The sequence below is a fragment of the Chanodichthys erythropterus genome, chromosome 18 (genome assembly GCF_024489055.1).
Source record: "Chanodichthys erythropterus isolate Z2021 chromosome 18, ASM2448905v1, whole genome shotgun sequence".
Classification (NCBI taxonomy): domain Eukaryota; kingdom Metazoa; phylum Chordata; class Actinopteri; order Cypriniformes; family Xenocyprididae; genus Chanodichthys; species Chanodichthys erythropterus.
Window position 1 is genome coordinate 14,652,937 of NC_090238.1, and position 16,877 is coordinate 14,669,813.

Sequence of the window (16,877 nt, forward strand, 5' to 3'; positions counted from 1 at the left end):
AGGAATTACAATAGTCTAGGCGAGACGTCACAAATGCATGCATGACAGTTTCAAGATTCTTACCAGACAAAAATGGCTTAACCTTTGCTAAAAGACGAAGATGATAGAAACAAGACCTAACCACAGAACCTATCTGCTTATCAAATTTAAGACTGTTATCAAGCAAAACCCCCAGATTCCGAACACAGGTCGTACTGTATGGTAACAAAGTATCGAGATCAACATCATAAATGCTGCGATCATTTGAACCAAACAAGATAATTTCAGTCTTGCTCTCGTTAAGACATAAGAAATTACTAGCAAGCCAGAGTTTCAATTCATCTAAGCAGTCAAATATTGGCTTAAAGGCAAGCTTATCATCACGCTTTATAGGCAGATAAATTTGTGTGTCGTCAGCGTACAGATGAAAAGATACACCATATTTAGATAAAATAGAACCTAAAGGTAACATATAAAGATTAAACAGTAACGGGCCAAGAATAGAGCCCTGAGGGACACCAGAACTTAACTGTTTACTAGAGGAAGAATGGTGCCCAAGGCTGACAGAGTAACTCCTATTTATTAAATATGAGCGAAACCATTGGAGCACCGTACCCCGAAGGCCCACACATTTTTCTAAATGTAATAAGAGAATGTTGTGGTCAACCAGGTCAAAAGCAGAGCTAAGGTCTAGCAAGACCAAAGCCACAGACTGCCCAATATCGGTGGTAAGCATTACATCATTCATAACTCTTAAAAGGGCCGATTCAGTGCTGTGATGAGCTTTAAAACCAGATTGAAATTTCTCATGAATATTGTTATCATTCAAAAAAGGCAAAAGTTGGCTCAAGACCACTTTTTCTAAAATTTTTGATAGAAAAGGTAAATTTGAAATTGGTCGAAAATTACTCAAAAGAGTAGGATTCAAATTTGTTTTTTTAAGATGAGGCAGAACAGAGGCATGTTTAAGGCATTCAGGTACAGTCCCAGTGGAAAGACATTTGTTGATGACAAACAACAAATCAGGGCCAATAGCTTGAAAAACTTGCTTAAGAAAATGTGTGGGAATCACATCCTGAGGGCAGCTAGTAGATTTTAAACCAGCAATAATCACTTTAAGAGAGTCCAAGGTGATAGACTCAAAGACAGACCATGTAGAAGAGCAGAAAGGAACATCAATTGGTGTATAGGCTGACAAAGGCAATAGAGATTTAATCTGTGAGATTTTATCATTAAAATAACTGGCAAAATCCTCACAAAGAGAAACAGATGTCACAGGAAAGTGATTAATAGTGGGATTGAGAGCAGAATCAATTATTGTGAATAAGTCTTTAGGCCTAGTAGTGTTACTTAAAATTACCTCAGAGAAATATTTACGTTTTGCAGCATTAGCAGCTCGCTGAAATGCAGAGAGAGAGTCCTTTAGGATTTCATAAGAAACTTGTAATCTATCCTTATTCCACTTACGTTCGGCCCTTCTACAGGTCTGTCTGAGCGAACGAGTAGTGTCATTTAACCAAGGCTTAGAATTGTGTTTATGTTTTTTCAACTTAAGAGGTGCAACAACATCTAAAATATTAAAACAGATGGAATTAAAAAAGTTTAAGTGTTCGTCAGCATCTAGATAACTTAAACATGAGTCCATGTCCTGATTGGCACGTAGTTCAGAATATAAAACTGTAAAATCATCACTAGAACAATCTGAAAAAACACGAGTCAGCCGTGAAGGGGGTTGTTGCTTATGTATAGTTCCGGTAAAGGGTAAAGAGAACAGGATTGGCAAATGATCCGACATGCCAGAGTCTAAGATGTTAATGTCCAGTACAGGTAAACCCCGTGATAAAATTAAGTCCAAAGTATGACCCTGAATATGAGTGGGGCCAGACACCCACTGATCAAAATCAAATGAGTCAATGAGACTTCGAAACTCTTTAGAGAGTGGCTTAGAGTCACAGCATACATGGATATTAAAATCTCCCAAGATTAAAATTCTGTCGTGACTGGTAACAATATCCCCCAGAAACTCAGCAAATTCGTTGAGAAAGTCCTTGTTTGGCTGGGGTGGGCGATAAACCAAAGCAAACACCATGGAGACATTTAATGTGGGCTGAAACAACAGCACTTCAAAGGTGCAATGAGGGCTAATTGTTAAACAGCGATAGAAATAAGAGTTTTTAAACACTGCTGCAAGTCCCCCACCGCGGCCTGATAGCCGAGGAGAATTTAAAAAGTTACAGTCTTGTGGAACCAGTTCAGTGAACGGACTTAACTCACCAGGTTTAATCCAAGTTTCAGTAATGAATAAAATATCCAGGGCGTGAGACGTAAAGAAGGTTGAATGTTGCCAGAACCACCTGCATGATTAACTCTGCAACTTTACTTGAGTAGCTTTATGATTTTTGTACTGAGTGCCGTGATGGAAAAATAACAAACCCATTTTGTATCCTAAATGTATCCAGATCGTCTCAAGACCCAGTGTGAGCAGCACAGAGACAGTGTTCAGAGCGGAAACGATGGTGTTCATCGTGTAGGAGCCTTCATCCCTGAGTGTGATGAGGAGGGTCAGTACAGGCCTCAGCAGTGCCACGGGTCCACAGGTCACTGCTGGTGTGTGGACAGTAGGGGGCAGGAGAGAGAGGGAACCCGAACTCCACCTGGAGCCCCAAGAATAAACTGTGACGAGCCTGGTAAGAGAGCTGTTCATGGTTGTCTTATCCCAACAAATCCTAAGTTTCCAGTGTCAAGAAATTTTTCAGGCTTGATTAAAACTGAAACATTGCATAAAGCGATAAAATCACAGCCAATTGAATATACAGCCATTGAGTGGGATTTTGGTCTAATGGGATTAAACTGTTGATGGGGCTGCTTCTCTAAGCATTCAGATTTACAAGTTGGTTCCTAGTGAATGATATAAAAGATAATAAAATCTTATAGACTCGTATTACAGGTGGGGCCTTAGCCATATCTAGAGAGCAGAATAACAATCCCTTGTGTATCTTGTGCATCCAGGTCGTCCCAAAACCCACTGTGAGCAGCACAGAGATAGTCTTCAGAGCGGAAATGATGGTGTTCCTCTGGTTGGAGCCTTCATCCCTCAGTGTGATGAGGAGGGTCAGTACAGCCCTCAGCAGTGCCACGGGTCCACAGGTCACTGCTGGTGTGTGGACAGTAGGGGGCAGGAGAGAGCGGGAACCCGAACTTCACCTGGAGCCCCGAGAATAAACTGTGACGAGCCTGGTAAGAGAGCTGTACATGGTCGTCTCGGCCTAAAAAGTCCTAAGTTTCCAGTGTCAAGCAATTTTTCAGGCTTGATTAAAACTGAAACATTGCATAAAGCGATAAAATCACAGCCAATTGAATATACAGCTATGGAGTGCGATTTTGGTCTAATGGGATTAAACTGTTAATGGGGCTGCTTCTTGAAGCAATCATGTTTACAAGTTGGTACCTGGTGAATGATATAAAAGCTAATAAAAATTCCCATAGACTTACATTAAAGCTGGAGCCTTAGCTTTATTTAGAGAGCAGAATAACAGTCCCTTGTGCATTTCATGTCCATCCAGGTCGTCCTAAAACCCACTGTGAGCAGCACAGAGATAGTCTTCAGAGCAGAAAAGATGGTGTACATCTGGTAGGAGCCTTCATCCCTCAGTGTGATGAGGAGGGTCAGTACAGGCCTCAGCAGTGCCATGGGTCCACAGGTCATTGTTGGTGTGTGGACAGTAGGGGGCAGGAGAGAGCGGGAACCCGAACTCCACCTGGAGCCCCGAGAATAAACTGTGACGAGCCTGGTAAGAGAGCTGTACATGGTCGTCTCGGCCTAAAAAGTCCTAAGTTTCCAGTGTCAAGCAATTTTTCAGGTTTGAATAAAACCAAAACATTGCATGAAGCGATAAAATCACAGCTAGTCTAATATACAGCTGTGGAGTGGGATTTTGGTCTAATGGGATTAAACTCTTGATGGGGCTGCTTCTCTAAGCAATCAAACTTACAAGTTGGTACCTAGTCAATGATATAAAAGATAATAAAATCTTATAGACTTGTATTACAGGTGGGGCCTTAGCCATATCTAGAGAGCAGAATAACAATCCCTTGTGTATCTTGTGCATCCAGGTCGTCCCAAAACCCAGTGTGAGCAGCACAGAGATAGTCTTCAGAGTGAAAACGATGGTGTTCCTCTGGAAGGAGCCTTTATCCCTCAGTGTGATGAGGAGGGTCAGTACAGGCCTCAGCAGTGCCATGGGTCCACAGGTCATTGTTGGTGTGTGGACAGTAGGGGGCAGGAGAGAGCGGGAACCCGAACTCCACCTGGAGCCCAGAGAATAAACTGTGACGAGCCTGGTAAGAGAGCTGTACATGGTCGTCACGGCCTAAAAAGTCCTAAGTTTCCAGTGTCAAGCAATTTTTCAGGCTTGATTAAAACTGATACATTGCATGAAGCGATAAAATCACAGCCAACTGAATATACAGCTATGGAGTGGGATTTTGGTCTAATGGGATTAAACTGTTGATGGGGCTGCTTCTTGAAGCAATCAAACTTACAGGTTGATAGGTGGTGAAAGAGAGCAGAATAACAATCCCTTGTGTATCTCATGTGTATCCAGGTCGTCTCAAGACCCAGTGTGAGCAGCACAGAGACAGTGTTCAGAGCAGAAACGATGGTGTTCCTCTTGTAGGAGCCTTCATCCCTCAGTGTGATGAGGAGGGTCAGTACAGGCCTCAGCAGTGCCACGGGTCCACAGGTCACTGCTGGTGTGTGGACAGTAGGGGGCAGGAGAGAGCGGGAACCCGAACTCCACCTGGAGCCCCGAGAATAAACTGTGACGAGCCTGGTAAGAGAGCTGTTCATGGTCGTCACGGCCTAAAAAGTCCTAAGTTTCCAGTGTCAAGCAATTTTTCAGGCTTGATTAAAACTGATACATTGCATGAAGCGATAAAATCACAGCCAACTGAATATACAGCTATGGAGTGGGATTTTGGTCTAATGGGATTAAACTGTTGATGGGGCTGCTTCTTGAAGCAATCAAACTTACAGGTTGATAGGTGGTGAAAGAGAGCAGAATAACAATCCCTTGTGTATCTCATGTGTATCCAGGTCGTCTCAAGACCCAGTGTGAGCAGCACAGAGACAGTGTTCAGAGCGGAAACGATGGTGTTCCTCGTGTAGGAGCCTTCATCCCTGAGTGTGATGAGGAGGGTCAGTACAGGCCTCAGCAGTGCCACGGGTCCACAGGTCACTGCTGGTGTGTGGACAGTAGGGGGCAGGAGAGAGCGGGAACCCGAACTCCACCTGGAGCCCCGAGAATAAACTGTGTCGAGCCTGGTAAGAGAGCTGTTCATGGTCGTCTCGGCCTAAAAGGTCCTAAGTTTCCAGTGTCAAGCAATGTTTCAGGTTTGAATAAAACCAAAACATTGCATAAAGCGATAAAATCACAGCCAGTCTAATATACAGCTATGGAGTGGGATTTTGGTCTAATGGGATTAAACTGTTGATGGGGCTGCTTCTCTAAGCAATCAAATTTACAGGTTGATATGTGGTGAAAGAGACCAGAATAACAATCCCTTGTGTATCTCATGTGTATCCAGGTCGTCTCAAGACCCAGTGTGAGCAGCACAGAGACAGTGTTCAGAGCAGAAACGATGGTGTTCCTCGTGTAGGAGCCTTCATCCCTCAGTGTGATGAGGAGGGTCAGTACAGGTCTCAGCAGTGCCACGGGTCCACAGGTCACTGCTGGTGTGTGGACAGTAGGGGGCAGGAGAGAGCGGGAACGCGAACTCCACCTGGAGCCCCGAGAATAAACTGTGACGAGCCTGGTAAGAGAGCTGTTCATGGTTGTCTCGGCCTAAAAAGTCCTAAGTTTCCAGTGTCAATCAATGTTTCAGGTTTGAATAAAACCACAACATTGCATAAAGCGATAAAATCACAGCCAATTGAGTGGGATTTTGATCTAAAGGGATCAAACTGTTGTGGGGCTGCTTCTCTAAGCAACTAAACTTGTGAGTTGGTACCTGGTGAATGATGTAAAGCTAATAAAATCCCATAGACTTACATTACCGGTGGAGCCTTAGCCATATCCAGAGAGAAGAATGGACAAAAGTTAACTAGTTTTCTGAAATTAAATGGCAAGATAATGTAACACAAAATAAAGTCTTATAAATTAACATAGTATACATAAAAAAAAAAGAAAATAAAAAAAAAACTAAAGATGTTAATAACTGTGGAATCACAGTCTGTAATAACAGACACCATATAACATGACACCATTTTCTTTAAGAGCTGCTGTGCAGCCAAAATTATATACCAGTTATCACTGTAAAGCTGCTTTGACACAATCTGCTTTGTAAAAAGCGCTATATAAATAAAGGTGACTTGACATCCAAAGAGAACACCTTAACAACTGCATAGAAACGCCCTGGCAACCATCCACCATATACTAGGATCATAGTGCCAACTTTTGCATGGGCAACACATCTAAAACATGTTTGACATGGTCATCATCCAGCAACTGGTGTTAGAATTGTAATACTGCTTTTAAAATGTGGACTTTCTAATTTGCTAAGTAGTTTCTCATCATGTGCAAGTAATCACTCTAATTTGTAGCAGAGCTCACAGAGTCCAGTCTGTGTTCATCGAGATTACAGAGCAGAGGGAAAATATGTGCAGTTTAGTCCAGGTCAACACTGCCAATGGATGTGTCCTCTTCTCACCAGTTAGAAATGCCTCCTGTTTTGTCTCAATGTTTTGTAGCCAAGAGTGAAACTTGTGAAAGAAGGAAATGTGCTATTGAACTTTTAAAATTAGATGTTAAATGGAAAATGGATAGAAAATAAGCAAATACATTGGTACTATGTCTTCTGTTTCTTTAGAAATCGAGGTTCATGGGCACATAAAAATAGTTTACATATGTTATATATAATAATATTATATATACTTTTGTGTAATTGATAAACCTTTTATGTGGTTATTATTATATATACACATTTTGTGCAGCATCAGTAATATGTTTGTGGTTTCCCCTCTGACACCCAGTGATAGTGCCTCCAACCCAGCGTCCAGAGACCGTCTGTGAGCGCTGGAGAGCCAGTCTATTGCAGCAATATGCAGGCCAGCCGGATTCCCGCCACTATCTACCTCAGTGTGACTCCTCCGGCGAGTTCAACCCAGTTCAGTGCTATGGAGACAGCAGCTACTGCTGGTGTGTGGACCGAAACGGACGTGAAGTACCAGGAACCCGCTCACACGACGCTGTGAAACCTGCCTGTGAGTGTCGCTCTGTGTGAAATGTACATTTTTCAAAAATTAAGTGGCTCCATGCTTGGACAGTAAAAGTTATGATGCTTCTGTGGTGGTTGAATATGTATTTATTATTATTATTATGAATAATATGTTTTATTTAATTTCTATTTTTCTTATAATCTCATGTTCATATTCATAACGAGGCAACAAAATGTTATATTTTCCAAAGCTAAAACAATCTATCAAATCTACCTTCTAGGTATACCTACTGTGGCCCCTCCCACCATGCGCCCTCTGCCACGCCCAGATGTGACCCCGCCTCCAGCAGGCACGTCTTTGCTCTATGCCCAGGGTCAACAGATTGGAGTTTTGCCTCTCAATGGCACACAGATGGACAAGCAGAGATCTTCAGTGCTGCTTGCTCTACATGTGAGACTTGCACAATAATGACTGAAGTCTGTGGCTTTGAGAAAAGTATAGTGATTCAGTTCTGTTTGCACTTTTAGGGCTCTATAGTGGTCGGCATTGATTACGACTGCAGAGAAAGGAAAGTTTACTGGACAGATCTGGCAGGACGGACAATCAATCGAGCCAGTCTGGAGCCAGGATCAGAATCTGAGATTATCATCAATACAGGTATGTTTATTTTGCAAAAAAAAACAAAAAAAAATATTATTAATAGTTATAATATAATATAATAATTGATTACTATTTATATCCATCTTTTTCAGCTCTGACAAGTCCAGAAGGTCTTGCTGTAGATGTGGCCCGTAGGAGACTGTTTTGGGTGGACAGCACACCAGACAAGATAGAAACAGCAAACCTTGATGGAAGTGACAGACGTGTTCTGTTTGACACAGACTTAGTGAATCCCAGAGCCATCATTGTGGACTCCCCTACAGGGTATGTGCTTAAATTGCTTAAAAATGATCTTTTAGATGAAAAAAAATTATCTTAAAGATAAAAAAACAATACCAGAAATAATGAACTAATGCTCGTCATTGGAAGGTATAACAGTTGAGCCCAAGCCTCTGTTACAAATTCTAAAACGACACTTTAGAACTAGTAACAAAGTAACAATAGCCGCGTTTCCACTGCCGGGTGTGCTAGTGCGTGCCAGGGCCGGTCGCGTTTCCACTGTCACTTCCGGGGCTTGATCGTGCCTCTTCGGTGCTTCCTTGGTGCCAAAGGCATGGGTTTTCTGGCCCGCCGAAAACCTTGGTCCAAAGCGGGCCAGCTGGGGCTTGAGGCGCAAGGTGAAAGGCGGAGCTAATCGTAGTCAGGTGATGGTCTGCATGCTGAAATGGGTTGGGTTGTGTGATGTTTGATCAATGGAGGTGTGTTTAAGGGCGGTTTTTAGATCAGCGCTGGCGGACCGATAGTGGAAACCCAACTTGATTTTGGCCTCGGTGTCTAAGGTCTGTGGCCATAGGCCCAGCCCGGCATACTGTTAGCCCTGGCTCCTGGCCAGTGCGAGCCAGGGCTAACAGCGTGCCGGGCTGGGCCAGTGGAAAAGCGGCCCGACAGTGGAAAAGCCTACATCGAACGGCCAGTTTGGACTACATCCCTTCTACTTCCTTTAATGACGTCACTAAAACAGTTTTTTGACTAACCTCCGCCCACAGGAATACACAAAAAAGGGGGCGTGGTCTTGTTGCGCTCCCACGGAGAAGAGCAAGAGTTGCGTTTGTAGAGTGTGTTTGTCGCCATGTCGTCGAAACGCTGTTATTTTCATCCCGCAGTCCAATCACCTTTGTTTGGCCTTCCCAGGGACGCTGTACTTAGAGATCAATGGTTACAGTTTATGTTTAACTCGGTTCCCGAAAATTATAATTGTGGTATCCTTACTGCAATAGTTAATGTTGGACTGCAGTGCACATAATGGCCACAAGAGGGGACTATGTTTATGTATATGGCTGTTTTCCGTATGAGGTACTCTTCTGAGTGAGTGCTAACGTTGTAAATTTTCTGTCGCTGCTTGTGGAGATTAAAGAGTTCAGTCTCTCGGGAATTATTGTCTTTTGTGTTCATTCGGCACAACACCACAATAATCCACATGTAAAACTATGTGCAGCACACGTTATGGTAAGAGGCGTGACCTTTCCGGGCAAGGAGCCCTAAGCTGCTGTCGAATCACAACACAGGAACCGCTGGTACAATCAGAACTCGTTAGGTATTTCTGAAGGAGGGACTTCATAGAACAAGGAAGTCATCAGCCCGTTTTTATGACAGTGGAAACAGTGGTATACAGATAAGTAAATTATGTGAAAAATACTGTGTTTTTTTTACACGCGAAACATGAACACATGTTATATTGCACACTATAAACACAATCAAAACTAAAAAAAAAAAACACGAAAAACGGGACCTTTAAGAGAGAGAGATCGCCTGAGCGAGTGAATTACCTGCATCTAGCTGATATTCTTCATATCAATCCACTTAGGAAAGCAATATCTTTATCCCTTTAACATTTAAGACATTTCTATGACAGCGCTAGACAATGCATTTGCCAATTGCGTCTTGCAAGATGTTTAAAGTAAAAACAATGTCCTTGTTTCCTTTTTTCAGTCCATTTCAATATGAAAGTCTTGACTGACTGACTCACTCATAAAGAGAGTCTTTGCCACCATCTAATGGCATATAACTTTCACTGAAGTCAAAATCACTAACAGACTCTTTCTCAATACCAAAAATATGGCATGTTATTTATATAAAAAATTATCTATTGAACAATAATATTTAAATTAACAACAATACCCATTATAACAGTATAAGAAGTAAAATAGGAAACACAAGCAAACAGTTCAGTCAAACGTACAAAACCAGCCTTCTAGTTAATACAGGATTTAATTTCAATTTCAATGTAAATATAAAATATGAAATTTCATATAGCCCTTAAGCCAAATCTATTAGTTTTGGAACAAGTAATAGATTAATAAGACTCGTTTGATATAAACAAAATGAATTATACCTCATGTTTAAACACTACATAAGAGCCAGTGGCAAATTCCTGAAGGACTGGCCGAGATGAAGCTATTTTCTACATGAGCGGTCGCTGACGGCCTGGAGCTTGCATCTCCGAAAACATCTAAACAAATTTTCAAATAAGACACTATGTTTACATATAAATTGCATATCTGAGGCTTAAACAACTACGCTCTCGTCTAAAAAACTGTTAAAACTACATTCTGTTACATTAATAACAGTAGTATCCATAAAAATATGGTGGGTTTGCTCGTCCACCATGACACTCCCTGTGAGAATGCTGACAGCGGAGTGATTCAAACGGTGAAACGGTTCCTGTGGTGATGCTGGTAGAATATCGCATGGCTGGAAAGACCTCTCAGCTAATCATATTTGAAAACCATGAAAGAACTGTTGTATAAATATATAGAATTTATGAATTTGATTATTTTTTTAACATTTTTCTGTGTTTTTGTCTTGAGCATGCTGGATCACTAAGACTGCACCATTAACAGGGGCATCTCTGCTTAATTAATTCTATAATTGGCTGTTTTAATGACCCCTCATTTCCCCTCCATCACCAACTTCCCTTGTTTCCTTTACAAGAATGCTCCAAAACTACAAATCTGTTATCTGTTATTATGAAAGTGTGATTTAGGGGAAGTGAGAGAACAGTACAAGAAGCGAGAGAGCGAGGAGGTCAGGACTTGTATGGGAGGCAGAGAAAATAAGAGGGCAAGACTACAAATTGGCCCAGATGTTAGTGTTGCTTCAATGTCTGGCCTAGCTCTCAGGTCTCAGGGGAGGCAGGCAACGTGTGGGCCATCAACTCCACAAACACAGCCATCTGCAACATCTGGAGCAACTGAACTAGGGTGGAGGACAGGAGACCAAACCTCATGGGCCATGAGAATAGCTGCTAATGCATGTTTGTTGGTGCTGCGATTTGGGCTACGTGCTAGTTTGTTTTTGCCGTCACGCATACATGTGATGGTTTCGATTAACTTGCCATCTGGGTTCAAGTCTGATGCATTAGTTGAGAATTTAAAAAAAAAAAAAAAAAAAAAAAAATATTCAAGCAATGTGCAAAGCTGCAACCCTCAAGTTTAACTCTGTGAAATTGTGATTTCATGCTCCAAAGTCCTCTGGGAGGGACATGAATAACGTAATTTACAGGTATAAATCTTTTTTGGCCAATAATTCAACATTAAAAATAGTGCTGGCTAGTTTTTATTTACCATCTTCTGAGGGACCGAGTTTCATAGGCCTTGATTTAAAACATCTTGTTTAATTCAATGCTAAATAGAGCAGAACAGTTTTGCATGTTTCTAGATTTTGCAAAACATAAATTTCAACCCATGAAAAATCTCAAACTGTGAGCCATTTTTCCTCCCATGTCAAAAGCCTTATATACATGCATCTGGAAAGTATTCACAGCACTTCACTTTATTCCACATTTTGTTTTGTTACACCCTTATTCCAAAGTGGATTGTTAATTATTCCTCAAAATGCTACAAACAATACCCCATACGGACAACGTGAAGAGTTTGTTTGAAAGCTTTGCAAATTAAATTTAAAAAAAAATTATTATATTATATCTATGTAATGAAGGGTCAACAGAGTGCGGATCCATTTGCAGCTTTTTATTAAAACACAGCAGTGTTTACAAACAAGGGCAAAGCAGTACCGTAAACAGGGACAGGCAGGGGTCGAGGCTGGCAGCAGAGAATCAGAGTCAGGTCACAGGCAGAGATCAAGACAGGCGGCAAACAAACACAGTCCAGGGCACCGGCAGAGATCGGGGTAGGCAGCAAAGGTTCAGCAGAGAGTAACAGTCCAAGAAACAACGAGATAACAGTCCAGGGAATAACGCTCAGAAATGACCACCGTAGCAAATCAAGACTTCGCGATGTATGAATGCAAGTGTGTGTGTTATATAGGGTGTGTGTGATGCCGTGCAGGTGTGTGTGCAATCAGTCCCAGGAATGAGGGCCTATGGGTAATGGAGTCCGAATGAGATTCAGTATTCCGGTGATGGCTCCCTCCGGCGGTCCGGAGGATGAGACGAGGGAGCCACATTCATGACAGAGCCCCCACCCTGCGAGCGGCTCCAGACGCGAGGAGGCGGACGCCGGGGTCTACCACGTGGTCGAGGGGCCGGCCTCTCCGGGTGCGTCCGATGGAATTCCTCCATGAGTGTGGGGTCTAGGATATCATCCCGGTTGACCCAGGATCGCTCCTCCGGTCCGTACCCCTCCCAGTCGACCAGGTATTGTAGTCTCTGACCCCGACGCCTGGAATCGAGCAGTTCCCGAACTTGGTAAGCCTCCTCGCCCTCAATTACCAGCGGTTGGGGATGACGGCCCACGGCTCCCTCTGGTTCTCCTCTCGGACCCCCGGAGGGTTTCAGCAGCGAAACATGGAAAGTGGGAGAAACACGATAGTTAGCAGGTAAACTTAACCGAAAAGAGACAGGAGTGATCTGTTTAACAATTTGGAAAGGCCCTACAAACCTGGGACTGAGTTTCTTGGATGGAAGTCTTAGTCGGAGGTCTCTCGTGGAGAGCCAGACCCATTGACCCACGGTGTACTGGGGATTGGGACGCCGGTGCCGATTGGCCTGTACCTCCTGTCGCCGAACTGCCCGTTGTAGGTGGCGATGAGCCAAGTTCCAAGTCTCCTCGCTCCTTTGTAACCATTCGTTGACAGAGGGTAGGTCAGAGGGTTCACCAGACCACGGGAACATTGGTGGTTGAAATCCTAAGACACATTGGAAGGGAGTGATACCCGTGGCCGGTTTTCTCAGAGAATTCTGGGCATACTCCGCCCACATCAAATACCGACTCCATTCAGCCTGGTTCTGCTGACAGTAGGTGCGGAGGAACCGTGTGATCTCCTGGTTTAGCCGTTCTGTCTGGCCATTAGATTCTGGGTGGTAGCCCGATGTCAGGCTGATATTGACGTTCAGTTGTTTAAAGAACGCTGCCCACACACGAGAGGTAAATTGTGGTCCCCTGTCTGACACGATATCCTCAGGCAGCCCATAGAACCTGAACACGAAGTTGCATAGTAGTTCCGCAGTCTCGAAGGCAGTGGGAAGTTTAGGAAGGGGAATGAGGCGGCAGGCTTTGGAGAATCTGTCAACAACCGTGAGTATGGTGGTGTTGCCCTGTGACAGTGGTAGATCGGTTACAAAGTCTATTGCTGCGTTCCAATTCGCCTACTTATACTACGCCCTAAAAGTATATACTCTTTCTGTGAACTAAAAGTACTTACTTTTGAGTGTGTAGTAAAAGAGTAGACAAGCTTTGGGACATACTAACACGTCATACAATCGCGTCTTTTCTCTCTGTCGCATCCAGTCACCGTAAACTGGCCTGTCAATCATCTTACATCCTCCACATTTCATTTAGTTAATTTCCTACCGTATCGGAGAGAAATACAGCACGTTGATCTGCATTCGCGGGTCTTTCATGTGGAGAACTCTCCTCTTATTAATGCATAATGATGCATTTAAAAGTTAATGGCCAATCGGATCTTTATAAAAGTCCACATTGGTATTTGCAGATGAAAAATAACACGGGTAACATTAAATATATATTTTCTATCAGGTTAAACTGATTATTAGTCACTCAAATCTCTTAGCGTCAATCGCGTATATCCGCCATGTTTTGTAGTTTTTAACACTTTTTACTCGTGTTTGTAGTTCTGAACTGAATCCTCGTCCAATGCGCAATGGGTTGTGGGCAATATTAGCCTCTATAGTGTGCACGGATCCACACTTCGAAAATCTACCGGAAATAGTAGACCATCCGGGGACTTTTGGCATACTCTTTTCAACATACTATGCTTTGGGACACACTTATTTTAATCTCACATACTATTTAGGATGGATAGTATGGACATTGGAACGCAGGGTATGGCTATGTGTGACCGGGGACGTTGTGGAATGGGTAGTGGCTGAAGCAGGCCAGCGGGAGATTGATGTGGTGTCTTGGATGTCTGACAAGCGGTGCAGTGGTGAATGAACTGGGTGACGTCACGGAGCATGGTGTCCCACCAGAACCGGTTTTGCAAGAGGTGGTGAGTGGCGGTAATTCCTGGGTGTCCAGAGCTGGGCAAATCGTGAACATGATGCAGGAGCCTCTCTCTCAGAGCTACTGGTACGAACAGACGGTTAGGGGGACATGTAGCTGGAGGAGCAGACTGTTCGTTGGCCTGTGTGATCTCGGATATTACATCCCACTGGACGGGTGCGAGAAGCAGAGTGTCAGGAATGATATGTTCTGCGTGTTCAGTACGTTCTAGGTGTTCAGCTTGCCGGGATAGTGCGTCGGCTTTCGTGTTCTTGGACCCAGGTCTGTATGTCACCTTGAACTGGAAGCGAGTAAAGAACATTGCCCACCGAGCCTGGCGAGGGTTAAGCCGTTTGGCTGAGCGGAGGTACTCTAGATTTTTATGGTCCGTGAGTACCGTGAATGGATGTTGGGCTCCCTCCAACCAATGACGCCATTCTTCCAGCGCCGCCTTCATTGCCAGCAATTCACGATCTCCCACATCATAATTACGTTCAGCCGCGGATAACTTTCTGGAGTAAAAAGCACAAGGAAACATTTTCTCTGGGGTACCTTGGCGTTGGGAAAGAATGGCACCAATGCCCGTGTTGGAGGCATCAACCTCGACGATGAAGGGCCTTTCAGGATCAGGATGACGGAGTATGGGAGCTGTAGTGAACCGTTCCTTCAATCCTTTAAAAGCCGCCTCTGCCTCTGGGGACCAGTGCAGCCGAGATATGTGACGCTTAGTCATGGAAGTTAAAGGGGCTGCAACACTGCTGAAGCCTCGTATAAACCGCCTGTAGAAATTAGCGAAGCCCAGGAATCTCTGTAGTTCCTTTAGCGTGCGTGGTTTCGGCCAGTCCAGTACAGCTTTCACCTTCGTGTCATCCATTGCGATGCCGTCTTGACTGATAACATACCCCAGGAAGGAGGTTGAAGTCAGGTGGAACTCACACTTCTCTGCTTTTGCGTATAACTGGTGTTGGATGAGTCTTTGTAGCACGGCCCGAACATGTTGCATGTGTTCCTCCAGTGTATTGGAATATATGAGGATGTCGTCGATGTAGACGATAACCCAACGGTTCAACATGTCTCTGAACACATCATTAATGTAGGATTGGAAGACGGATGGACTGTTGGAGAGCCCGAATGGCATAACAAGGGTCTCATAGTGACCTGTGGTTGTGGAGAATGCCGTCTTCCATTCGTCCCCCTCACGTATCCGAATGAGGTTGTAGGCACAGCGGAGGTCGAGTTTCGTGAAGTATCTGGCTTGTCTTAGTTGCTCCAGAGCGGCAGGTACTAATGGTAATGGGTAGCGAAACTTGACTGTGATCTCGTTCAGACCTCGATAGTCAATGCAGGGTCTCAGACCTCCATCTTTTTTTTTAACAAAGAAGAACCCTGATGATGCAGGGGACGTGGATGGTCAAATAAAACCTTTGGCTAGTTCCTCCTCAATGTAAGCTTTCATGGCCGCGGATTCTGGTTGTGACAGGGGAAAAATTCTGCCTTTAGGAGGCGAGGTGTCGGGTAGCAAGTCTATAGCGCAGTCTCCAGGTCGGCGAGGTGGTAATTCTGTAGCTTTTTGTTTGCTAAAGGCTATGGCCAGGTCTGTGTACTCAGCTGGGATGTCAAGCTGTCCAGGGACGGTTTCCTGTATTTCCACAGAGCGAATGGGTAAAGGAGTGACGTGTTTTAAACAGTTTTGGTGGCAAAGAGTGTCCCACTGCAGGATTTGACCCTCCTTCCAGGACATATGTGGGTTATGGATACGAAGCCACGGTATACCAAGGATGATGGGGTTGTTAGGTGAGTGGATGACGTAGAAGCGGATGGGTTCTTGATGAAGGATTCCTACTTGGAGTTTAAGTTCGTCTGTGATATGAGCGATCCTTCCTCCTCCAATGGGTTTCCCGTCTAGCGCCTCCACTGTTAAGGGAAAGTGGCAGTCAGTTAAGGGGATATGGTGATCTTTAATGAACATGTCAGACATGAAGTTTCCCGCAGCTCCAGAATCCAGCAGGGCGTGAGTGAGTATGTTCCGTTCATGAAAGGACAGGAATTTTGAGGCAGTTAGATGCGTAATCAGAGGGAAGAGGAGAACTCACCGCCCGGGAGCTGGTTGACGGGGGTCGAACTGGACAGTTAGCCTTGACGTGGCCAGCCTGGCCGCAGTATAGACAGAGATGCATCTGCCGTCTCCTCTCTCTCTCCTCCGGCAGAAGTGGAGTGTATCCGATTTGCATGACCTCAGGGGCAATGTTGGTTGCTCTGGGAATCCGTGCAGGACGCCTGGTACGAAGGAGGTTATCAATGTGAATAGCAAGTTCGATAAACGTGTTTAGTGAGCTTCCCTCATCGCGGCAAGCGAGTTCTGCTTGTAATTCCAGCGATAACCCTCGACGAAACAGCAGTTTCAGTGTATCCTCCACCCAGTTAGTTTGAGCTGCTAGAGTGCGGAATTGCAGGGCATATTCAGAGGCTGTTGTTTTACCTTGCGTGAGAGAGATTAACTGGTCACCCGGGCTCTGGCCGCCTGCAGGATGTTCGAACACCTCTCTGAATTGTTTCAGAAACTCAGTGAAAGTGGGGAATACTGAGCTGTCATTCCTCCAAACAGCAGTAGCCCAGTCCAA

At 44.2% G+C, this 16,877-nt stretch overlaps 1 protein-coding gene across 1 annotated transcript in view; it reads left to right on the plus strand.

The window, feature by feature from the left end:
- Nucleotides 1-16,877, plus strand: part of nid2a (nidogen 2a (osteonidogen)) — a 61,449-nt gene that overhangs the window by 38,326 nt on the left and 6,246 nt on the right. The window contains exons 17-27 of the mRNA XM_067366523.1: nucleotides 2,439-2,666; nucleotides 2,989-3,216; nucleotides 3,543-3,770; nucleotides 4,093-4,320; nucleotides 4,584-4,811; nucleotides 5,075-5,302; nucleotides 5,566-5,793; nucleotides 7,010-7,240; nucleotides 7,476-7,645; nucleotides 7,723-7,852; nucleotides 7,948-8,119. Coding sequence (XP_067222624.1) covers nucleotides 2,439-2,666; nucleotides 2,989-3,216; nucleotides 3,543-3,770; nucleotides 4,093-4,320; nucleotides 4,584-4,811; nucleotides 5,075-5,302; nucleotides 5,566-5,793; nucleotides 7,010-7,240; nucleotides 7,476-7,645; nucleotides 7,723-7,852; nucleotides 7,948-8,119 — 2,299 coding nt within the window. The remainder of the gene's footprint in view (nucleotides 1-2,438; nucleotides 2,667-2,988; nucleotides 3,217-3,542; nucleotides 3,771-4,092; nucleotides 4,321-4,583; nucleotides 4,812-5,074; nucleotides 5,303-5,565; nucleotides 5,794-7,009; nucleotides 7,241-7,475; nucleotides 7,646-7,722; nucleotides 7,853-7,947; nucleotides 8,120-16,877) is intronic.